This window comes from Oryx dammah, unplaced genomic scaffold (assembly GCF_014754425.2).
Source record: "Oryx dammah isolate SB20612 unplaced genomic scaffold, SCBI_Odam_1.1 HiC_scaffold_27, whole genome shotgun sequence".
NCBI lineage: Eukaryota > Metazoa > Chordata > Mammalia > Artiodactyla > Bovidae > Oryx > Oryx dammah.
Genome location: NW_024070211.1, coordinates 13,591,013 through 13,615,687, shown reverse-complemented (window position 1 = coordinate 13,615,687; position 24,675 = coordinate 13,591,013). Strand labels below are relative to the sequence as shown.

General features: G+C 51.0%; 1 protein-coding gene across 1 annotated transcript in view; it reads left to right on the top strand.

The window, feature by feature from the left end:
* The window catches only part of NKAIN1 (sodium/potassium transporting ATPase interacting 1), a 46,305-nt gene extending 28,064 nt beyond the window's left edge, over positions 1-18,241 (top strand). Inside the window, exons 2-7 of the mRNA XM_040227969.1 lie at positions 11,244-11,381; positions 13,211-13,291; positions 14,522-14,719; positions 15,060-15,120; positions 15,700-15,781; positions 15,931-18,241. Coding sequence (XP_040083903.1) covers positions 11,244-11,381; positions 13,211-13,291; positions 14,522-14,719; positions 15,060-15,120; positions 15,700-15,781; positions 15,931-15,940 — 570 coding nt within the window. The 3' untranslated portion in view covers positions 15,941-18,241. The remainder of the gene's footprint in view (positions 1-11,243; positions 11,382-13,210; positions 13,292-14,521; positions 14,720-15,059; positions 15,121-15,699; positions 15,782-15,930) is intronic.
* Positions 18,242-24,675: the final 6,434 nt, after the last annotated feature.

The following is a 24,675-nucleotide window of genomic DNA, read 5'->3' as shown; positions in this document are numbered from 1 at the left end:
TCTGTGCTTCCACTGCAGGGGGCACAGGTTTGATCCCTGGTCGGGAACTAAGATCTCTCATGCCTCTCGGCACAGCCAAAAGAAAGAGAAAAAGGATCATACTTCTCAGGTGGTCCTGCAGCCTTTCACACCACACAGCTTGACCCTCTTTCCACACCCTATGGTAATGTCTGTGTTGGTTTCATCTTAGGGAGATGTCATAATTTACTGTGTGTCCTTTTGAGGGACATCCGGAGGATTTGCAGCTTTGGTGTTTTTGTTTTTTTTTTAAGGCCAAGGCCATTTTTTTAAAAAAATGTATTTTATTTTTGGCTGTGCTGGATTTTTGTTGCTGTGCGAAGCTTTCTTTGGTTGTGGCAAGCTAGGGCTACTCTAAGTTGTGGTGCCTGGGCTTGTGGGTTCTTCCCGAACCAGGAATCAAACTGGCACCACTGGACCACCAGGGAAGTCCAAGGCCGAATTTAAGTATCACCTCCTCTGTAAACCCTTCTTTAACCCTTCAGATGGTCTTAAGTCTCTTTCTTATTACTGTCGTTATTTTAATAATTATAGTTAACATTTATGGAGTGCTGATTATCCAGCACTTGACATACATTATCTCATTTCATTTTCACAAGTCCAAGAAGTGCAGAGACTCGGTATCCCCATTTTACAGATGGGGAAACTCAGGCTCACATGGCAGATAAATCCAAGCAGTATGACTCCAGAGCATGCCCTGAACTGCCTGGCATGGTTTTCCCAAGGGTACACTGAAGTAGTGGTGCCGGAGCCCAGGCCAGGCCAGATGCCCTCTGCTGCCCTCCTTCCCAGCTATGCACCAACCAGGTCAAAGCCCAGAGGTGTTGTTGCTGGAGGGCCAAAGCTGGTAGCCTACAGTGTCTAATTCACTCTTGCCAAGGCCCAGAAATTAGGGATGGAGAGGGCAGGCTCTTGGGCTTTTCTGGGCCTGGAAGAAGGGTATGCCCACAAGCAGAAAGCAGAGTGCCAGGATTGGAGATTGGAGGTTGGAGGTGTGGGGCAAGACTTGGACTTGGGAATGAATTTACAAATGTGTGTGCATGCTAAGTCGCCTCAGTTGTGTCCGACTCTTTTCGACCCTTTGGACTACAGTCTGCCAGTCTCTTCTGTCCTGGGATTCTGCAGGCAAGAATACTGGAGTTGGTTGTCATGCTCTCCTCCAGGGGATCTTCCCCATCCAGGGGTTGAACCCACATCTCTTACATCTTTTGCATTGGCAGGTGGGTTCTTTACCACTGGGAATCTAGAATACCCCTTGATTTTCTCAACACTGCTGTCAAGTTGGCACCTTGTGCCCATTCTACAGAGGAGAAGACTGAGTCACTGGTCTGAAGGTCCTTCTCTGTGCTGTCCACACCGCCTTCCACTCTGGTGCCTGTGAGTTTGGACCAGATGGTCAATGAGGAGTTAGGCGTCCCATGAGATAGAAGGACCCTTTGATTTTAGACTGACCTTGATATCACCCTGGGCTGCTAGGCCCAAGGGTTATGCAAATTAATGTAGATGTGTGCTAATTAGGCCTCTTCAAGGCCTGTTGTTCTTATGGAGCTGCCGGCTCAGAGGTATAGGGGGATAGATCTGCCCAGAAAGGGCCTGAGGAGCCCCCCAACTGAGGACAGGTCAGCAGTCACTGGGATGAGGGGATGGGTTGCCATGGAGACAGAGGCCAAGCCCCAGCCACTGCCTCAGGATAGACCAGGACTGGCCAGATCAGCCCACTGAGACAGTCCAGGGCCTCTCTAACAGCTCTAAGTGTGGTCTCCGAGGGCTAATTATGTGGAAGGTAGTGACCAGCTGCTCCCTGGCTCCTCCAGGCCCGGATGAGGTAGGGGGCTGGGCCACAGCGGGTGGGTATGAAGACAGACAGATGGCAGTCTGGGAGCTTGGAGGCTGGGGAGCTGTCCTGAGGAAGAGGGCACAGCACGGGGGTGGGGGGAGGAAGGAGGTTACCCCTAGAGAACAGAAGGCGCGGGGTTGTAGGGGTGAGTATCCCAGTCTCCAAGAACCATGTGACAGGGTTCTGTAAGGGCTCTGCCCCAGCAGACATTTGCAGAATCAGCTCTTCTGTGTGATGCTGGGTAAGCCCCTTGGCTTCCCTGAGCCTCAGTTTCCTCATCTATCAGTAGAGGTCAGATTAAGAGATGTGACCTGGGACTTCCCAACTGGTCCAGGGGTTAGGACTCTGCACTGGCCTGCAAGCCATTTGGCACACCCAAAAATAGTACAGAGAGCAATGTGACTTGAGTATGAGGGGCAGTATACAGTAGGTACTCAATAAGTGGCTGTACAATTCTAAGACCCATTGGGAGAGGTTAGTTTGGGGGGCTTTCTTTGTATTTTGTTTTGTTTTGTTTATTCTCACTGCACAGCTTGTGGGATCTTAGTTCCCCAATCAGGGATTGAACCTGGGCCCTCGGCTGTGAAAGTACAGAGTCCTAACCCCTGGACCACCAGCAAAGTCCCTAGTTTTCTTGTGGGAAAGAGCTTCTTCTCTTCTTGCCCCCTCCGGCTTCCCTTGCTCCCTGGCCTGGGCCGGGTGTTCTGGTATCTGTCCTGAGGAGGGGAAGGTTTCTTATCCATTGGGGAAAGGAACTGGGCCCTGTAGACTCAACCACTGAGCTGTCAGCACTAAGCCCACAAAAGACACTCAGGAACTGTTGGCAGAATGAATGAATGAGCAGATGTGAAGTGCTCAGAACAGTGCCTGGCGCTAGTTGGAGGTTAATAAACATCAGCTGTTACTTCTCTGCCCATGGGAGGCTGGGCTGGGTGGCTCATCAGAGCAGAGCAGATTCTGTCCCCACCTCTGCTCTGTCCCTTCATATCACCTTGGCTGTCTGGAGAGATGTCTGGCGGGTAGGGAGAGCAGTGGAGATAGAGATAAGAACTCAGATCTTAGCTCTGCCACATCCAGTCTGAGACACTTGGGGAGAATCAAGAAGACTGCTCTGAGCCTGCCGTGTAGGAGGGGAACCTTTATATCAAGGTGGCCACACTAGGGCTCTGGGGAGAGCGCTGCTGGCACCTGGAGAAGGGGTGGTGATGGGTCTGAGTATAGTCAGGCAAGGGGAGGCAGGGCTGTGATGACCCAGGCAGAACCTAGAGAGACAGGTTGTACCAGGGACTGGCAGAACCAGAGGTCCCAGGATCCCAAGGCCAGTCCCTCTGCGGGCAGGTAGGCTGCAGTAAGAGCAGGCCTAGATAGTAACCTGGAGCTGGAGTGGCCCCCATAGTGCAGACGAGAACACTGAGGCCCAGAGGAGTTTTGCCCTTGGTCCCAAAGCACGTTCCCGTCACAGGAGATCTCAGATCCTGAGCCACCCAGGTGCTCTTCCACATAGTCTTGAGATAAATCAACAACATCTTACAACATTTTCTCTTAACTTTAAAAAAAAGTGTAGCTTTGTTGTAAAACATCTCAGAAATCCAAAAGTGTTGTGTATTTAAAAGTAAAAGTCTCCCGTTTCCCGTTCCCTAGGGAGAACTTCTCATAACCATTTGTTGTACGTTTCCCTGGCTCTCGATTCAGCATTTACAGTCACACACATCTTGTATCTGTCCTCTTTTTTTTTTTTTAAACATAAATGGAATCATATTGTTCTGCAGCTCTTTTTTTTTTTTTTCTTTTCACTTAACAGTGATAGCCTTGGACATTTTCCAGGAGAATCCAGGCTGGGCCAGAGAGAGGCAGAAGGGCTGTGAGAGCCCTTGCAAAGAAAGGGGGAGAGAGAGAGTGTGTATTGCGGTAGGAGGAATTCCCCACAAGTCACTACACACAGTGAGTGGAAACCAGGCAGAGAAGCCTCCATCCTCGGCTCCGAGAGGACTGTGGCATCTGGTCTCTAGGCTTGAATTCTCTGTGGCCAAAGCCACGCTAGCTTGCTTATCACCGTATACCCCGCATTGTGCCTGGCACATAGTAGGTGCTCAAGAAATGCTTGTCAGATGAATTGAGTCCCTTTTAGGCCCATCTTCCCTGACCCTGCCAGAGGCTACCTAGTCTCCGTTGACTGTACTCTGTAATCTCTTGCTGGGTGTTTATTTTGACTCATGCTCAAATGGCTATGGACGCCAGATGGACCCCAGAGAGGGGTCCATCCCTGAGCTCTGAGACAGAGCTCAGAGAAAGAGAGAAGACCCTCCCCTTAGACAAGTCACTGCCCTTCTCTGCTGTCAGTTTGCTCCCCTCTCTAATGAGGGCTTGGACCAGCGGGTCTCTAGGGGTCCTTCCAGCTCTGCCATCTGTGGCTTCAGCCCCACTACCTCATTTCACGGATGAGGAGCTGAGTCGACTTTAATTTTGTCAGCTGCCTCAGAAATCCATTGGGAAAAGGGGGGCTTGAGTTTGGGGATGCATCTGAGGCTGCTGCCATGTCTTAAGCACCAACTGTGTGCCAGGCACCCGCTCTAGAGCTTCACATGCACTGTTCGGAATCCTCAGGGCATCTTTCCCAGTGAGCAAACAGACTGGCTCAGAAAGGGGGAGTAACTTGCCCAAGGTCACACAGTGAGTCAGGGGCTGATCTGGAAGTAGAGCTCTGGTCTGCCTAGAGGCCCCAGTGGTGAGCTCTTCCTGCCTCAGCTTCCCTGTGAACTAAAGCCAATAAAGGAAAAAAATTAATAATGTGATGTCAGTAAAGGAGACCAGCTTGGACCAAACTATTCTCCAGAAACTTCAGGGTCCCCTTCCTCATTGTTTCCCCAGACAACCTGACTTCTGTATCTAAGTCCCCTGGTGACATGGCTAGAATTTGGGGCAAAAAGTGGTTGACTTGCAGAACTGGCTGCCAAGGGCTTGGGCACAAGAGGCTTCTGATGGGGTTCTGTGGCCCCAGGCTTAGCTCTCTCCCCCAGCTAGTTTCCTGGGGCTGGGGTGGGCCCATCTGCATTATTCATTCTTCACCCCTCAACCCCCAGCCCCCCACCTGGTGCTGGGCTCCTGGAGTTGGCGTCTAGACAGACAAGAGCATCCTACTGAGAACAGAAGCAGCCCTGACTCGGGGCTGAAGGTTCCCATGGCAACTGCATCCCCCTCAGCTGGCAGCTACCCGATAAATAAATAATCGGGGATGGGGGTGGGGAGCTCAAGGCCGGGGGAGGGGCAGCAGGGGAGCCTGGTGGAGGCTTCACTCTGGAAAGAGGGGTGGGTTAGGCTTGAAGTGGCCTGGGGGCTGGTATTGCAATCGGCCAGGTGAGAGAGGGTAGAGGTGGGAAAATGGCCAGATGTGACAGATTCAGAAGATCAGAGAGCCGGGACTTCATGACTGGGCATCAAGTGAGCAAGAGTCTAGGACCTAAAGCTTAACTTTCTAGCTCAGGCAGCTGGACACCTCATGGGGCCCATATCCCTGGAAATGGACCAGGTTTGGGCATATTAAGTTCATGATGAACCATCCAGTGGGTACTTGGTTATAAAAGGGCTGGAGGCTTAAAGGACTGAAGCTGGCGGGAGGTCGGGGCACACATTTGCTGGGACACAGGGGTATGAAGAGGGGCTGGGCTGCACCGCAGTCAGGCCTGAGAGGTGGAGGATGTGCGTGCCAGGCATGGCTCTCGCCGCTGGAAATGCAGCAGTGAACATCCCCGCTCTCGTGGAATTTGCTGTCTAATGCAGGAGATGGTAAATAAGGAGTAAGTAGTATGTTAGTCAGTGAAAAGTACCATGGGAAAAAAATTAAGTGGTGGAGGCGGGGAGGAGTGGGGAGTTCTGCAACGGAATATAATTTTACATGGTGCTGACTCTCCTCAAGATGAGATAAGGGAAGTACTGTGAAACATACCCATTTTGTTGGTGAGGAAACTGAGGTACAGGGAGATTTGGTGACTTGCCCAGAGTTGTAGATAAACCAGTGGCACCAGGGTTCTAACCCAGCTCTGCTCTTAAATTCCCAGACCAAATTGTTATAGCAGGTGGGTGGGGGAGTGAGTGGCAGGAAGGATGTGAAGACCTTTAATCAACTTTGGATGTGAGAATGTTGGGATAGATAAGGCATTAGCTGGAGGGGAAAAGGGGTTGTTGTTGTTGTTTTTAATAGAAGAGGCTTGAGCATGTTTAGGAGCCAGGGGGAAGGATTACCGGCAGAGGAAGAAGTTGAGTTTACAAGAGAAGAGATTGTGGATGATGTGAGCTCCTGAGAAGGTAGAGGACACAGTTCAGAGTGCAGGAGGAGGCACTGGCCTTGGGTGGGAGGAGGAGTGGAGCCTCAAGTGTAGGAGATGGGGGTGAAGGAGACCAGGCCTTCACCCAGAGCAGAGGTGAAGGACCCCCAGGAGGTGGAGGACAGCGAAAAGACCTGAATATCATCAGGGAGAGTGATTCCCCAGGGAGCTTCTTGGAGTTGATTCCAGATCTCCAGGGGCCCCAGTCTGGCCCGGGGAGTGACTCTGCAGCAATTCTTGGCTGCTTTTCAAGAACTAAGAAAACTATTAATTGGGTTCATCCAGGAGTGGGCTTTCCCTGACATTCGTAATGAAAAGGCAGAGGAGTTTGAGAGTCTGGGTTGCAGGCGAAGATGATGGTGTAGTGAGGGGTCCCGTGATCCCAGCAGGCTGACTTGGGATGTGAAGTGGGGAGTGGAAGCGAGGAGAGGGCTGGGCTTGTCATTGTGAAGGCTGCTGGAAAGAAGCCGGGGCGGTCCGAGAGGGGCTCAGGAATCGGTGACTGGAAAGCATAGCAGTTACGGTGATGACCCAGCCCAAGAGGTGGCCGTGGACAAGGAAGAACGGAAGCCTGGGGCGTGGGAGAGGACCCGAGAGGCTGAGAGGTTGGGCTACTGGAGGGGGTGCCCCCACCTGATGTTAGTCAACCAGGGTGATGCAGGGATCGAGGAATCATCTTCAAGGAAAGAACCTGACCTGGAGTGGATGATGAAGCCAGCCGTGGATGAGGGTGGGACAGCCACAGGGCTGCACAGTTCTGCCAGGCAGTGTGGGGACCCCAGGATCCCACCTTTGGGCCCAAGGAACAGGAGATGAGAGAAGAGAAACAGAGTCACTGAGAAGACTCCAGAGAAGCAGGGTCCTGGGGTGCAAGGTGTAGCAGGTGGGGGACCCCTTAGAAAAGGCACTGAGGCCAGAGAGACACTCGCTGGTGTGGAAGGGCTCGTGAAAAGGGGCCAGGGGAGGTCTGGGTCAGGAAGCGGCACAGAGGGGCATTCAGATCAAGGGCAGAGAAGACTGACCAACGGGCAGGAAAGTGGGACTTACTCTGTGGGCGTTGACAGATCCAGACAGGGCTGTGGGGCTGAGGGGTCTGGATTTCTTCTGTCCTTCAGGGACTAGTTACCACTCATCCTGCTTGTCTGGGGTCCTGGGTGACCCGTGAGTTGGCTGGCCCAGAGGCCGGAGAGATTACCCCAGGCTCTCTGGGCTGCATGGGTGACAGGTGACTCAAGCAGATTTTGTGCTTTGAAAAAGCACTCCACAGAGGTGGTCGGCAGCCTCCCTCTGCCAGGAAATCTGGTAGGACGCTGCAGCACTTGCCCACAGAAACCTCGTGCCAGCTCACAGAGGAGAGAGACCCAGGAAGCCAGCTTGCCCTGGCCTGTAGGCTGACCAGGTCAAAATTTCCCCAAAGTCATTTTTTCCCTCTCATTGCCTGTGCACTTGAACTTTTGGGATAGGTTGCTGTTGTCTCCACACAAGTCCTCTCATCAAAGGAAAAAGGACACTCCAAGGCCAGTTACGATTTACACCCACTGCAGTCCTCAGACTAGTGTTTCTAAGCTGGTGGAACCAGACGGGGGAGATACTCCTCCTGTTTTTTGTTCTTATCTTTGCTTGTTAATTAGGCACATATCAGTGCTGAGGAAGCAGGAGTTCTGGAGTAACAACAGCTTTAGAATTGGGATTGTATATAAGATATGGAATGTCAATTAAAATACTTATTTATTTAAGTTGATCTCTGCACTCACCTTCGGCAGAAGAGGCAGCATCGTTTAGGCCTGGGTTATCACGCTGATCACAATGGTTCGTAACTGTCCGGTTTTCCATCCATCTCCCCACCTAGGCTCTGAGTTCCCAAAGGGCAGGGACTGCAACATATTCACTTCAGCATCCCAGCGTCAGCACGGGGCCTGACCCAGACTAAACGTTCTGTGAATAAATAAATGATGGACCCTGGATGCATGAGGGCATGTCAGATGTCGGAGGGATGAATAAAGGGATGTGGATGGGGTTTTGATGAATGAGTGGGTGAGTGTTGGATGGGAGGCTGCAAGGATGGCTCAGAGTGTCACGAACAGCTAGTGTTCCATATTCAGTGGAAAGAGAGATCCCTCTGGGCCAGGCAGGAAGTCTTGCTAGGGAAGGAGAAAATTGTGCTATATTTTGAAAAATGAGGAGGACTTGGGTATAGGAAAAGGGAAATGATAGTGGAACCTCAACTGTTATTTCAGCTGCTTGGGGGCAGAAACTGACCGGAATAAAGAATTGAGCCAAATCCTAGCAGTCTTCAAAGCCCAACTAAGAAGCTTTGACTCTTAGGTCTTCTATTAATTAACTACCTTATATTAAGTCCAATAGTTTATGTGATGTCTCCATATCCTCACAACTTCCTAGGGGATTCCTGTCTTCCCCATTTATAATTAAGGAAATAGTCTCAGAGAGGGGAATTAATTTGTCCTGAGTCACACAGCAAACTGCAGTTTGAACCTGAGTTGACTGCCGCTCACTCCATCAGTGAGGTCCCTGAGAACACAAGGGTTTGGAGCAAGGGCCAGGGTGGGGGTGATGTCAGGTTTAGGCAGTTGTGTCCAGACAGGGTGTCTCCCCAGCTACACTATGAGCTTGGGCAACTCTCTCACAACCTCATTTCTAGGATCCCGTGCCAGCTGAGTCTAGAGCACCCATCTGGACCTCAAACCACCAGGGCTCCCCAGGGCCTCACAGAGTCAAGGTAGAAAGGAGAACAGAATTGGGCCAGGAGCTTTGGGGCGCAGGCCATTGGATTCAAGACCAGAAGGGCCCTTAGATTATTTAGTCTGGCAGTTTCTGTGTAGGAAAGAGGAGCCCAAGACCCACAGAGAAGGTAGCCTGCCCAAGTAAACCAGGAGTCAGTGTTAGAACCTCAACCAGAAACCACATGTCTAAACTCCTGAGCTGGTGCCAACCGGGAAAGGTGGCATGTTGGTGCTAAAAGGGACAGAAGGCAGAGAAAGGCAGAATGTCTGCCTGGCTCTGCCACCAACCTGCTGTGTGACCTTGGGCAAGTCACTTCCTCTCTCTGAGCCTCATTGTTGCTTTCCTCTGAGCTAATGATCTCAGCGGTGCCCCTCTGCCAAGAAGTATCCAATGAGAGATGAACTTGGAAAGCTCTTTGCAACCTGCAGAGCCCTGGGAGGGGAGTCACCAGCAAGAGGCAGGCCGGTGCCAGGTCAGTGGATGCCAGGGTTGGGCCTCTGCCCAAGTTTACCATCTGTGTGGTACCATCACCTCCACCTCCTCCTGCCTCCTGGCCAGGAAAAAGCCTTCTGGGGTGTTATTTTATTAGGATCATCTCTCCCTACCTAGACAGACTCTCTTCTCTCTCCTTCTATGTAGTCAGGACTCTTGGGTGTAAGTGACAGAAATCAGTACCAGAAGGGAGAATTTATTTAGTCGTGGCTAGATCCTCAGACCCAAAACAAGGTCTCCCAGACCCTCCCCTTGTGTGGTCACTCTTCTTTCCTCACTCTCTGTCCCTTAGCTCTGGCTTCCTTCTCAAGCAGGCTGTCCCCTGCATGGTGGCAAAGACAGTCCCCAGGAGCTCTCAGCTGACACCACACCCATCCAGGTATCTCGGCGGACAGGCAGCATCTCTGTCCCGATGCCCCAGCAAATATCCAGGCAACTCTCAGGGGCAGAGCGCAGAGTGAGTGCCCATCCCTGAGCAGATCGCTGTGTGCTGCTTATTTAGTTAGACTTGGGTCCTGAGCCCACCGCAGAAGTTAGTACACGTGGACTGAGGGTCTGGGAGGCAGTTTCCAAAACAAAGAGATAGGTTCTGTCAACAGAAGAAGGCATATGGGACGGTCAGTAACCATTGGTATCCTTGGTACCTTTGTTCCTAAGTGTATCAGCTGAAAGGTTGAATCAGGGGCTACTGGAAAGGGACTGTTGATCGAGTCCTATATCAGTTACCTCCTGCTGCATAATAAATCCCTCCAAAATGTAGTGGTGCAAAAACAACCATTTTAGGGAGTTCCCTGGCAGTCCAGTGGTTAGGACTCAGGGCTTTGACTGCCATGGGCCCAGGTTCAACCCCTGATTTGGGGAACTAAGATCGCACAAGCTGCACAACGTGGCTGAAATTTTAAAAACAGTAATAAAAACAAAAAATAAAACAACCGCTCGCTTGATTTAGCTCACGATTCTGTGGGTCAGCTGGAGGTCCTTTGGTCTAGTGACATGTCCTTGGTCTGTTGGTGGGTTGGCTAGCATCTGAGTGCTCTAGGATGGTCTCACTCACGTGCGTTGATGTGGCTGTCGGCTGGGGTGCCTTGGTTCTTTTCCCCGTGCCCTCTTGTCCTCCTGAAAGTGAGCTTGAGCTCTTTCAAAAGTTGTTTTCTGTGTTATCAGTGTAAAAAGTGGGCAAGCTCCAATGCACCAGCATTTTTCAAGCTTTTTCACCTTCTTCCTCTTTACTCAAATCTCACTGAATGAAGCAAGTCATTTGACTGAACACAAGCATTAGTATGGGAAGGCACTGCCAGGGAGCACAAGTTAGTGTGGAAGCAGGAGAAAAAGGAAAACAAATCCCTTTCTCTGCAGCCCATGGATCCCCTGGGCCAGGACAACCTCCAGAGAGGGGTCCTTCAAAGAGGAGACTCAGTCCTGCAGGCTTCCCTCGGTCCACCAGGGCCATGGCTCATCCCCAGACCAGTGCTAGGGGGAGCCAGTCTGAATCCTGACTCCACTGAGACCCACCCCCAGGGAAGCTGCAGGTGCCAGGCGGGGAGGCTTCTTGGCAGGGAGGAAGGTATTCTGAACCCTGGCTCCCGTCTCCCGTTAGCCCACCCCAAAGTGATTGCCAGGGCTCCATCCCCCTCTCATCCTCACCAATTTGTCCTCACCTCCCAGAATCCCCTTGGGTACTACAGGGCTGGGGTGACTTTGAGACGTGTGTACAGGCAGGTCATGGTGCCTCATCACCCTGGTAACTGGTGTCCCCTGCTCCACAAGGTTGAGGAGGAGCCCCGTCTTCCTCCTTCGGGGGTGACATGGCCTCAGCCTGCTCTTTCCCACAGGTGGCTGCGCTGGAGCGGCAGATCTTTGACTTCCTGGGCTACCAGTGGGCTCCGATCCTAGCCAATTTCCTGCACATCATGGCAGTTATCCTGGGCATCTTTGGCACCGTGCAGTACCGCTCCCGGTACCTCATTCTGGTATGGCTCACTCGGCCCCTCCCCAAACCAACTCCCTCTTTCTCATCCCCATCCATTCCCACCTCATTCTCCAGCCAGAGCTGCCCCCCAACCCCGGGCACCTAGACCCCTGCCTCAGTCTTGGCTCCAGCCTGGCTGGTGATATCCAAATCCCAATGCTTCTTTGCTCAGTGGAGACAAGATTAGTACTTTCCTAAAGAATTTTCTACAGAAAAGTCCAACTATTAACCAGATGTATCATTGAGTGAGTGCTTCCCATGTGGCAGAGCTTCCCTGATAGCTCAGTTTGTAAAGAATCTGCCTGCAATGCAGGAGATCCCGGCTTGATTTCTGGGTTGGGAAGATCCCCTGGAGAAGGGATAGGCTACCCACTCCAGTATTCTATCCTAGAGAATTCCATGGACAGTCCATGGGGTCGCAAAGAGTCAGCCACGACTGAGTGACTTTCACTTTCATACTTCACTTTCCCATGTGCCAGGCACATCCCAAGAGTTTCACTAGCTTTACTTACCTTTACGACAGCTCTGCGAGGTGTATCTTACTGTCTCCATTTTCCAGATGAGGAAATGAGGCTCAGAAAGGTGACGAGGACTCCTTGAGTCACACAGCTAATAAGTGGCAGGGTTAGAGCATCACTGCCAGAGCGAAGGCTCCTGCCGGATCCCCACGCTGCCCCAGGAGGTCCGGGTGAGGGATGCACTTGGTCTCGTCTGGTTTCTCAAGCTGCTTCCAGAAGGCTTGGCTCTTGTCCCTTGATATTCATCAAGCATGTGGTCTAGAGAGGCTCGTGTGATTCTGAGGCCAGCGCCTCCTGCGCCCAATCCCAGGAGTACATGGTGTCCCTGGCTCCCTCCACCTACTTCCTCTTTCTAAGCCCTGGTCCTTGAAGATCAAACTCCTGTTTTCAGCTGGTCTCATCCTCGTCTGCTGCTCTTCCTCTGTGACCCATTCACACACCTCTCTTGAGGGAAAAGGCTCTTTGGTAGGTTTGCTTCATAAATGCCTGGCACCTCAAATACCGATGACGTGTAATCTCATGCCCCTCCCACCCCCAAGCCCACTCACCCTCATTCTAGGGTGAGTTTCCCCACCTCCAGCAGGCTCAGTTCCAGAATCCAGGTGAACAGGGCCCTTCCAAAGCTCTCCCTCACCTGAGAGGACTCTTCTCTCCAGTCCTCAGGAACACCCCAGGCACCTCTGTAAACAGCACTGCCTGCCAGGAGGCTGCCACCAGAATCACAGGCGTAGGATTTGGGTGGAAATCATCCAGCTCCTTGGGCTTCCCAGGTGGCTCAGTGGTCAAAGAACCCACCTGCTAATGCAGAGTATGTAAGAGATCTGGATTTGATCCCTGGGTTGGGAAAATCCCCTGGAGGAGGAAATGGCAACCCACTCCAGTACTCTTGAAAAATCCCATGGAGAGAGTCAATGGGGTCACAAAAAGACACGACTTAGGAACTAAACAACAGCAACCTCGAGCTCCTCTCTAGTTCTTGGCCATGCGTAGGATGCCATCCAGTGTCTGCTGTTCTCTACAGAGTGGATAGACTACCTACCAGCGGACTTGGGTTTGCATGCCAGCCCTACCTCTTCCTAGCTGTGTGATCTTGGAAAATGTAAACCTCTTCTCTGAGCCTTAGCTTAGCTTTAAAGAGAAAGATGGTGCTTTCCCTGCCTGGTTGTAAGATGATTTATAAACTGAGAAGTGCTCTCTGAGTGAGGCATTGTCATAGTTTCCCCTGCAGAGGTCTCTTTAGTCCATTGACCCACCCCCTTCCCACTCCCCCAGGCCCTGCCCTGACACCGCCCCCCCTCTTTTCTTTCCCCAGTACGCAGCCTGGCTGGTGCTCTGGGTTGGCTGGAATGCATTTATCATCTGCTTCTATTTGGAGGTTGGACAGCTGTCCCAGGTAAGCCTCGGGCCTGGCATTGTCAGAGGACAAAGCCTGGCATCCCCTGCCCCGAGGGCTCCTGTGGTGGATCTGGGGTGTCATCTCCTAAAGAGAACACTCTCTACACTTTGGGGTAATCTGTGCTCCCCCTCCACCCCTACATTTTCATTTCTGGCCTCCTCTGTACTTCTCAAAAACAAATGATGAAGCTGAAGGGCAGTCTGAGTGAAGATGGGTAGGGGTTCCAGTTGATCACAGTCTCAGAAGAACCATCAATATGTCACGACCCAGAAAACTTCTCTTAGGCTTCACACATGTTCAGTGCAAAAGAAGTGAAAATGCAACATGCTTTGTATGGCTTAGACCATGAAGATTTGAGTCCAATTCTAATCGATATTTTTCAGATGAGAAAGAAACTAGGTAGTAGAGTCTGTTCTGGGAAAACTGAACAGACCATGTCACATGGAGAACTGTTGAAGAAAGTGGGAGTATTTAACTTGGGGAAGAACAAATCCAGAAGGCACAACTCCTAGTTTTAGATAGAAAGGAGGCAAAACACATGAATGAGAGCACTTGGCTTCGTACTGTTGCTAGATTTAAATCCCAGCTCAAACATTTCCTAGCTGTGTGACCCTGGGCAGGTGGCTCACCCTCTCTGAGCGTCAGTTTCCTCATCTAGTAAGTGCAGTTAATAAAAACTCCAGTTTCATGTGGTTGCGGAGGGAGGTCGCACATCTCAGTGCTTGGCACCTAGTCGGTATGCAGTGAATATTTGTTAATGGACCGTATGAGTGAATGGATCGAGAAACTCAGATGCACATGTGGGTAAGAACTGATCTAGGTCAGTCCGTTCTCCATTTCAAGAGGAAACCAAGGACTAAAGAGAGGAGAGGTTTGCCCAGGGTCACACACGGGGAGCAGTGGAGAGGTTGAATGAGCTGTGAAGAAGGTCTGTATTGGGGATTTCACTAATAGCTGGAAAGGGGGAACCGGTCACCATTAACATCCTTTCCAGCCCTGAAATTCTGAGGCTCCTGTGGGGCTGTAGCAGCCGGGCATGATCATCTAGCGCCACCTACTGGCCAAATTTAGACTTGCAGATACAGACCATACCTCTCACAAATCAAGCCGGGAAGGGAAGCTGTTATAACCCAGGGGTGGAGTAGACATTTATATAAGGTCCCCTGGAACCTGGGAAAGATCTTCACCCTCCCCCCAGCTCAGTATCCTAGGCCCCTCTGCCCCTAGGACCGGGACTTCATCATGACCTTCAACACATCCCTGCACCGCTCCTGGTGGATGGAGAACGGGCCAGGCTGCCTGGTGACACCTGTCCTGAACTCCCGCCTGGCCCTGGAGGACCACCATGTCATCTCAGTCACCGGCTGCCTGCTCGACTACCCCTACATTGAAGCACTTAGCAGTGCCCTGCAGATCTTCTTGGCTGTGAGTTTCTGTCCCCCTGCCCATCCCAGCCCTGCCCTTGGCACTAACACATACAAAGTTACTTAACCCTCTTTCCTCTTAACAAGCCAGTAAGATATCGCCCAGGTCCAACTGGGGAAACAAAGAGGTAAAATAATCACTTGTTCAAAGTCACACCCAGAACGGAGAACAGAACCAAGTGTATTAAGTTTAAGGCACAGTCATTAAACTTGGGAAGTTGTTATGGGTTTGCCTTCCTCTCAGCACCTTTGGCCCCTCCAGCCAGGTGGGCAGGGCCAGGCAGGGGGTGAAGAAAGAGCTTCCCACTCCTCCCTCTCTGATGCGCTGTGTCCTCCCCCAGCTGTTCGGCTTCGTGTTCGCCTGCTACGTGAGCAAAGTATTCCTGGAAGAGGAGGACAGCTGTGAGTGCGGAGCCCCTAGGGAAGTGGGGAGCCCACACCGTCAGCACCCTGGACGGGGGCCCGAGCGGGAGGGAGCCCTGGGTCAGTTAAGGGGTCCCTCTTGGGGCTGGGGAAGAAGAGACTGGGCTGGGTGGGGGTCTGCATAGCCGGCCCATTATGGATGAGGACCAGACGTCCAGGCGCCCAAGCCAAGGCACTGGCCCACCACCCGCCCCTTAGGCCCCGTCCTGTCCCCTCGGAGGGGTCCACAGCCTCACTCCAGTCAAGCACCACCCATTCCCAGTTCGTCCCACTCCAACTCCTCGGAAGGTCTCGCCTCCCTGCTCGAGTTCCCCTACTCCCACCCCCCAGCCTTCTCCCTTAAACGACAGCCCTCCGCATCGGCAGGCCTCCACATCTACGCTCCAGCTCTCCATCTCAGGCCTTGGCCCATCCCTCGGGATGTTACAGCAAAGCTCAACCCCTCAGGCCCTGTACCGGATCTGGTCTCAGATTCCTCCCTTTCAAGACCCAGCCTCCCATCACCTCGCCTATCCACAGGACCAGCTCTCTAACCACGTCCCATCTCCCCTTCCGCAGTCGATTTCATCGGCGGTTTTGACTCCTACGGATACCAGGCGCCCCAGAAGACGTCGCATTTACAACTGCAGCCTCTGTACACGTGGGTCATGGCGCGGAGCCGTATCGGGTAGAGGGACCCCGGCATTAGTGTAGGAGAAAGAAGGGGAAGGCGGAGCGGAGAGGGCGGGCGGATCTCTTCGCCTCCCTATTCAGTGGTCCGCTTCCCTAATTGGTGTTTGTTTCTTGCAGGTCTGGGTAGCGTTTGCCCCACGCCCACCCCGGCGGCTAGACTGATCGCCGCTGCCGCGAGCTCTGGCCAAAATGGCAGGCGCGCCCCCTGGCGGCTCCCTGACTGACTGCAGCCTGAGCCGGCTGGATCTGGGTCTGACGCGGACTTGGACTTGGCCCTTAGCAGCCTGGACTTGAGGGGTGGGGCGGGGAGAATCGCGGGGTTTGTATTTTTTTTAAAATCTCAGCCTTGACGTGAGCGGGAGACCCCCCCGCCCTTCTCCAGCCTTCCCTTTCTCCCTTCTTCCCCCAGCATCCTGTCCCCTGTCCAGAGAGAAAGGGCAGGAGAGACACACCCCCCCATCTCGCCACATTTATTCACCAGCCCTGGGGAAAGTTCCCCCGAACAAAGAAGAAGAGGAGTCCTGGGTTCCAGTCTCAGCTCCATCACTAACTCTGTGTGACATCTGGCAAAGCCCTTGTCTTCTCTGGGCCTTGGCTTCTCACCTCAAATAATTAAAATAATCCCTTAGTAAATGGAGCTCTTTCTAGCCTTTTCATTTGACTCTCAATTCTCTGGACTATACTGGGATTTTGCTATAATCCCCATTTTGCAGATATGGAAACTGAGTCCCAGAGATGTAAAGCGATTTGCTTGAGGTCACACAGCTGGACTTTTGGTGGAGGCAGGTCTTGAACACAGTATATCATCTATAGTTTCGGACTCCAAAACCCAGTGTCCAGTTTATTCCAAGCCCCCTTCCAACTTGGACACTCTTGAACCCATATGACATACACCACTCTCACATACCACCGCCACCACTTGCCAATGCCTCTCTTAAAGCAATATACCCGTTCTCTTGTTGGAAATGGGATGGAGAGATCCCAGAGCCCTGCATTCAGCCTGACCTACAGGGAAGCCTTCTTAGACTCGGCCTCTGCCCACGCTTGGCAAAGCTTTCGAGCGTTCTCTAGCAAAGGGGGGACACAACCCCATTCCCCCACTCCCAGGTCCCTGAAGCTGCTGCACCCACGACCCCTCACCCCCTCAGCAACTTTGCCAACCTCTAAGGACACCATCCACTTCATCTGATGAAAGACCAGTGGTTCCAGCCTGGAAAAGGGCTCATCTGTGCTGCCCCGTCACCAGTGCTGAAAGATCACCAGCGTTCATGATCACGTCGGTGTCCAGAAGGAACTTCTAACAGCCCCAGAAGTTGTTCTGGAGGGGCAGAATGGGGGCGGGGTGCCCCTGGGGAGAGGGGTCTGGAGGCCAGCACTCCTTAAGAGCAAGTCAACGTAAGGGCTCAGGCTCCTCACCTCCCTCCTCAGACACCTCTGAGGACCTTGCATCCCGTGTGCTGGCCGGTGAATCCGAGGGCAGGAGGATCGGGCCTCAGCTTCCAGTCTGTGAAACAGGAATGGCCCTGGCTTAGGAAGGAGGGTGGGAGGCCCGGGGGAGCCAGGTGGAAGTACAGACGGTCGTACACCTGAGCCCCTCCATGGTGACGGTTCCTCACTCTCCGCGCTATGATCTGCCATTCCCTTCTAAGGCCAAAATGTCCTGAACTCAGACGCCATCCCCACGTCTCATGTGCAGGTCTGTGCTGAAGAGCCTACCCTGGGCATTTCTCTGGTCACTGCAGGACCTGAGATCAGCCCTGGTCAGCTCCAGGTGCAGCTCCAGAGGGTGACGGTTCCCTCCAGCCTGGCTGCTGCTCTGCCCCTGGGCCAGCTCCTGCCTCCAGCCCTCTCTTCTCCCACCCCCAGCCAGCTGTCATCTCACCCTGAACCCCTTTTCTACTCAGCAGGTTTAGCCACTGGTGCTTTGAAGCCTTTTGTTTTTATAAGATGGTTTCTTTTTTTCAAGGAGAGCAGGTTTTCATCTCACCGGGACCTTACAAGGCAGGGAGTGTTGCCCTGGTTTCTGTGCAGGTGGGTTGATTAAAGACGGTGTTTTCTTCTCTCTTCCTGTCCTCCTGCCCATGAGTTAGCAGGGTCTTCTAAGGGAAAAGCCTTTGTATGAAGGGTGGGCAGAGGTTGGGGACCTACGACATTGTCGTGATCAGACATTCCTGGGACACTGGCCTGTGCCTCTGGCTGGCTGTGTGGCTTTGGGCAAATGATCCTCCCTGTCTTTCCTGATCCATAAAATGCACAGAGGGGATTAAATCAGTGGTTCCCAAACCTGGCTTCACAATCCCTTGGAGAGCTTTCTATTTTTCTGATTAAGTGCATTTTAAGATTATGCTTTCAAATATCATTGGCATCTTGGCTCTGCCCTCTTCTGATGATTCAGTTCCTGACTTGAAATAAACTGGCAGACAGTGCTTTAGACACAGATTCTTGCCTCCCAACTGGGACATCCTGGCTCTTTTTCTGACCATACTACAAGAGTCTTTTAAACATTTATTTTTGTGTGTAAATAAGTAATACGTATATAAGATGCGGAATTCAGGAAGTTTCAGGGGGCTATGTACTCTTCACCTGTTTTTCGTATCTTTCCAAAGATAGTCAATTTTTTTTAATTATATAAAATTTTCCCCCCTTTTCACACAAATGGTAAAATATGTTACTTACTCTTCAACTCTACTTTTTTCAGCCTAACTCTTGGAAATCTCCCAATAACACATGTGGAGCTGTCTCCCATTCTTCCACAGTGATTTGGTAGAACTGAGATTTTTAAGATCTCCAGGTGACCTTGCAGTTAGGGCCAAGAACCAGAGGTTCCACATAAGCATGCCAGGACCACTATGCCAACCTCTGTGGACCACTCCTGGTTGTGGAGTCAGAGGGAAATAAATCAAGGAGTTCATGGTCTAGTGGGGAGCCCATGGAGTGGTCAGGCAGAAGGGTGGATGCTGATAGCAGGTGGTCAATGCTAAGGACAGTTTAGCATGAAAGGCAGTTGTTAATAGGAGCTAACAGCATGAGCAGAGGTAGGGAAGGAGGAAAGCCCGTGGTGTCTAGGGTAAGAATGGCCAGAGACGAGCTAGCTAGAGGAAGGTTCAGTGGGGAATGTATTAGATTTCTATTGCCGTCATAAATTATCACAACTGTAGTCTCTTAAAGAAATACACATTTGTTAAAATTCAGTAGAAGTCCATCATGGGTCTCACTGGGGTAAAATTAAGATGTCTAGAGGATCGCATTTCTGGAGGCTCTAGGGGAGAATCCATGTCCTTGTCTTCTAACTTCTAGAGGCTCCCTGCATTTCTTAGCTCTTGGCCTCCCTCTTCAAAGCCAGTGACATCACAGCTCTCTGATCCTTTTCCCATCATCGCATCTCTCTAACCACAGCCAGGAAAGGTTCTCCACTTAGAAGGATCTGTGTCCAGGATACTTTCCTCCTCTCAAAGTCTTTAATCCCATCTACAAAGTCCCTTTAGCCATCTATCACATTCACAGTTTCCAGAAATTAGAATGGGAACATCTTTCCCGGGGCGGGAGGTCATTATTCTACCTTCCACAGGGAAGGAGTCCTATCCTGCAGCCCTGAATGTCAAACCAGAGTGCATCAGAATGTCAAACCTGGCGTGGGGGGAGGTTTGTGGGGGTAGCTATTGAAGGACTTTCAGCAGAAGCTACTCAGAATTGTCCTTTAGCGAGAACTGGCAGGGCTGGAACAGTGGGTTGGAGGAGGGAAGCAGGAAGCAGTGTTTTGTCTGGGAGAGGTTTAGGGTTCCTCTCTTCTCTGTGTAAACATGCGTTCTTGGAGGTATGTGTGTGACCAGGAGCTCTATGTGTATAAACTCAGGATGGCCCCTGCAGTAGTCACGATCAGCATGAACTGCAGGATTCCAGCATCCCTTGGTCCCTATTCATCACTCTAGAAACTAGTTAAGCTGGCCTTCCCACAAAGCCCAGCACAGGGACTTCCCTGGTGGTCCAGTGGTTAAGAATCCCCCTGCCGATGCAGGAGATCCCTGGTCAGGGAAGATGCCACATGCTGCAGGGCAACTAAGCCCGTAAGCCACGATTACTGAACCCCATGCACCCTAGAGCCTGTGCTCTCCAACAAGGGCCAGGGTAATGAGATGCCTACGTGCAGCAACGAAGACCAAGTGCAGCCCCAAAAAAGCCCAGCACAGCTTCTGCTACCCTGGGACCATTTCCTGCAACCTCTGCACGTTCGAATAATCCAGCTAGGATGGATCTTCCAATGACTATTGAGTCATAAAGGCGTCCAAGCCATTCTTTGAAGCACTAGAATACGAATTCCCCAAGGTGCATTTGACAAGCACAAGAGTCTCCTGGGATTTGTAGATAGACTAGTGTTTGCTTGAATAAGTTAGGATTGGGTCTTCCTGTTTCTAAACAGATTGGGAATGAGGGAGTGCCTCACACCAGACCTCATTGCCTTATAAGGTTCATTACTCCACAGGCTACTGCCGCTGGACAGGCCAAGCTTCTCAAGTTTACAGAGCATAAGAATGCTTTAAAAATCCAAATTCCTAAGCCTGATCTGGGCCACACTGAACCCAACATCTGGGCAGCAGCAGGAACCTATGTTTTTCCCAAGTGCCCAGAGTGATCCAGGTTTGGGAAATTCTAGAACCAGGTAAAGAGGCCTCCAAACATTTTTGAAACTTCCCCTCTAGGGTCATGGAAGGCCTACCCAAATTATACCTGCCAGCCCCCGCAGAACTCTACTCTAAGATTCTCTCAAGTTTAAATTTCATGTTAATACTTGTTACAGTCTTAAATTATTTAAAAAATGGGTTAATCGTGTCAAAAGGTAGGATCAACTCTTGAACTTTAACACTGACAACTTCACCACTAGGTTAGTTGGAGCAAAGACAGGTCCGAGTTTGCCCACCACCACCTGAGCTGGGGACCACACCGTGCCCCGAGTCTCAGATTCAGCGATTCCCCTGATACCAGTCTGATGAGGTCCAAGCTGATGAGCTGCAGAGAGAGCCCTGTGTTGACCTTGGAATACTGGAGTTTGAGTTTCCCCTCTGCCCTCTTCTCACCCTGGGACCTGGGGCCCCTCCTCCCCACCTCTGGCCTTGGCGACTTCGTCATGACATGAGAGGACTGGACTTGGCAGAATATTATTCCTGGGTTTCTTTACTGCTGACATTCAGGGATGGGGCTTCTCCACCCTACCTGTACTTGGAGTGTGTTTTTAAAGTACAGATTTCTGGGCTCCACTCATGTACCAGATTCCAATTCACTGGGACCCGAGCATCTGAATTCATCAAATATTGATTAAGAATTTACTGTGTATCAGGCACTGGGGATATGAAGTGAACAAAGCAGGACATAATCACTGCTCTCCTGGGGGGTATCTATGGGAGGATACACACAAAGGCAGAGCAGTAAATTATATGGTTTGTCAGGTAATTGTCATGGAGCAAAAGAGGGCAGGGCAGGGAAGGCAGGAGAGGGATCGATTCTGGTTTTAAATTGGACATCGTGTCGGTCAGAAAGATTTTCCCCCCTGGCCATGCACTGTATGGCATGTGGGATCTTGGTTCCCCAAGTGACCAGGGATCAAACCCACACTCCTTGCTTTGGGAGTGCAGAGTCTTAACCACTGGACCGTCAGGGAAGTCCCTGAGAAATAGTTTTGATAAAATACCTGAAGAAGTTAGAAGACAAAGGGAATAACAAGTGCAAAGGCCCTGAGGTAGAAGCCTGAATACGAGAAGGAAGCAAGGAGGCTAGTGTGGTTCAAAGCAAGGAAGAGAGAGCGGTAGGCGACAAAGTCAGAGAGAGAAGGGTGTGAATGTCTGACACTATATTGGCTTGAACAACACCATAAGGGCTTTAGTTTTTGATCTGAGATGGGAAACCACAGAACTAGGAAGAATCCCTTGGGATACTGTGTAAGGAATACACTGTGAGAGGTCAAGGACTAGAAGACAGAGACCAGGTCAGATGCTATCAAGACAATCCAGGTGAGGGATGGCAGTGCTCAGTTAGGGTGGCTAGAACAAAGAGGCCTCGGGGTATTTCTTTCCAGTCCTAAAATGCTAGGAATTGCCGGTCTAATTGAAGCAAGGAGTTAATAGACAGGCGCTACCTTGTGTGTTAAGCCAACAAGCGTGTATTGATTATCAATCCAGTAGCATTTACTGAAAGCTCTGATTCGAGGCAGCATGCTCAGCACCTATTAGGACACAGTGGCTGCAGGGGTGATGAGGACAGGCAACCTCTCCCAGCCAAGACTCAAGGAGGGCCTCCTGGAGTGACCCAGAGAGAAGTGCATGGATTGCTCTAGAGGACAGTTTCTCCAGCTCCACATTATTTCAACCTAATAGTAGTGTTAGTCGCTCAGTCGTGTCCAACTCTGCGACCCCATGGACTGTGGCCCGCCAGGCCCCTCTGTCCATGGAATTCAAGTGGGTTGCCAGATGCCCTCCTCCAGAGGCTCTTCTCAACCCAGGGATCGAACCCGGGTCTCCTGCACTGCAGGCAGATTCTTTACCATCTTAACTTGGGGCCAGGTAGTTCCCTGCTATGGGAAGCTATCCTGTACACTGTAGGATGTTTACAGCCACCTTGGGCTCCACTCACCAGATGTAGCCCCACCCTCAGTAGTGACAATTGCCAAATATCCCTGAGGGGCGACATTGCCCTCAGTGGGGAATTGCCTCTCAAGACAGAAGAAATAAAGTGAGTTAAGTCATCAAGGAGGGATGAGTGAGACTTGGGTAAATCACTTGAGCCTCATTTTTTCTCATCTGTAAAATGGCACAGTATTTGAAAGGTCTATTGTGATAATGAGAATACCTGTAAAGCACTTGACATATGGAAGGCCCCTGATAAATGTTAGGTCCTTTCCAGCATAACACGAAAATGACGCCTCCTGACCCTTGTCTCATCAAATGATGGGCTGCCTCCGAGACTGGGATCTCTAGGCTCCAAACTAGGGCGTTAGTGTTTCTGTCCAGACAATGGCCCTGGGGAGAAGAGAGGAATGAAGCTAGATCAGTGGCCCCAGACTTTTGAAATTACCACCATCATCCTCACCCGATTATTTTTTAAGAGAGAACATTGATTAACAATTTATTTCCCAACTACTCAAGGCAGCTGTCCCAGCTCTGTGGGGCAGGACTCACCACATGACATCCTGGAGCACTGGCTCCCTTATCAGCTTGATGACCTCTTCCCATTTCAGTACGAGATGGTTCTCTGGCTTTCAGAAATACTGCGAGAGCACAAGGACCCCAGTCAGCTACAGAGGTTCCCGAATGTCAGATTAAGAATCACAAATGATTGGTGATTATAAGAGAGCGGGGATTCCCCAGGACCAGCGCCAAGCCCTGCAGCTACTGTGCCAGGCACTGGACTTGGGGTTTCACTTGTGTCAACGGCTCATTCGCTGATACTGTCACCGTTTCGTAGATAAGGACATGGATAAGGATTGCATTAAATCTGTATATTGCTTTGAGTACGATGGTCATTTTTACTTTTTTAGGAAGCAAACAATTTGATTTTTTAATGACCTTCTCTTAATTAATTATTTTTGTCTGTGCTAGGTCTTCGTTGCTGTGTGTGGCCTTTCTCTAGTGGCCAGAGAAAGCAGAGGCTACTCTTCATTGTGTTGCCTGGGCTTCTCACCGCAGAGGCCTCTCTTGTTGCAGAGCACAGGCTCTAAGGCACATGGCCTTCAGCAGCTGTGGCTCGCAGACCCTAGTGCTCTAGCTCAGTAGCTGCGGTGCACGGGCTTTGGTTGCCCCCTGGCATGTGGAATCTTCCCAGATCAAGGATGGAATCTCTGTCTCCAGCATTGGCAGACTGATCTTAACCACTGAACCACCGGAGAAGTTCACTATGGCCATTTTAGCAATATTAACTCTTCCAGTCCAAGAGCATGGGATCTCTCTCCATTTCTATGAAAGTGTTAGTCACTCAGTCGTGTCCGATTCTTTGTGACCCCATGGACTGTAGCCCATCAGGCTCCTTCATGCATGGGATTTCCCAGGCAAGGATACTGGAGTGGGTTGCCATTTCCTTCTCCAGGGGATCTTCCCAACCCAAGGATCGAACCCAGGTCCCCCACATTTCAGGCAGTTTCTTTACTGTACGAGCTACCCGGGAGTCATCCTTAATTTCCTTTAACACTATCTTATAGTTCTCAGTATATAAACCTTTCACTTCCTTGGTCAGGTTTATTCCTGTTTGCTTTTTTTTTTTTAATGTGATTTTTAAAGAGATTTTGTTTTTATTATCCCTTTCTGAAATTTCATTAGTAGTGTAAAGAAATGCAATAGATTTCTGTATGTTAATCTTTTTTTTTTTTTTTTTTTGGTTGTGCTGGGTCTTCGTCGCTGTGTGTGGGTTTTCTCTGGCTGTGGCAAGTGGGGGCTACTCTTTGCTGCAATGTTCGGGCTTCTCACTGCACTGACTTCTCTTGTTATGGAGAACAGGTTCTGAGTGTGAGGGCTCAGTAGTTGCAGTTCAAGGGCCCTGAGTTCAGGCTCAGTAGTTGTGGCTCATGGGTTTAGTTGCTCCACCCGTGTGGCATCTTCTTGGACCAAGGGTTGAACTCGTGTCGCCTGCACTGGCGGGCGGATTCCTATGCAGTATGCCAGCAGGGAAGTCCATCTGTATTTTAACCTTGTATCCTGCTGCCTTGCTGAATTCATGTTTCAGTTCTAGTAGTTTCGGTGTGGCATCTTTAGGGTTTTCTAGATATAGTACGTCACCTGCCAAGGACAATGACTTCCAAACTCCCTCACCCTCCGGGTGAATACACCTTATATGCATCTCTGTCCACACTCTTGGCTTCCTGCTCTTGTGCCTAGGGAGGGT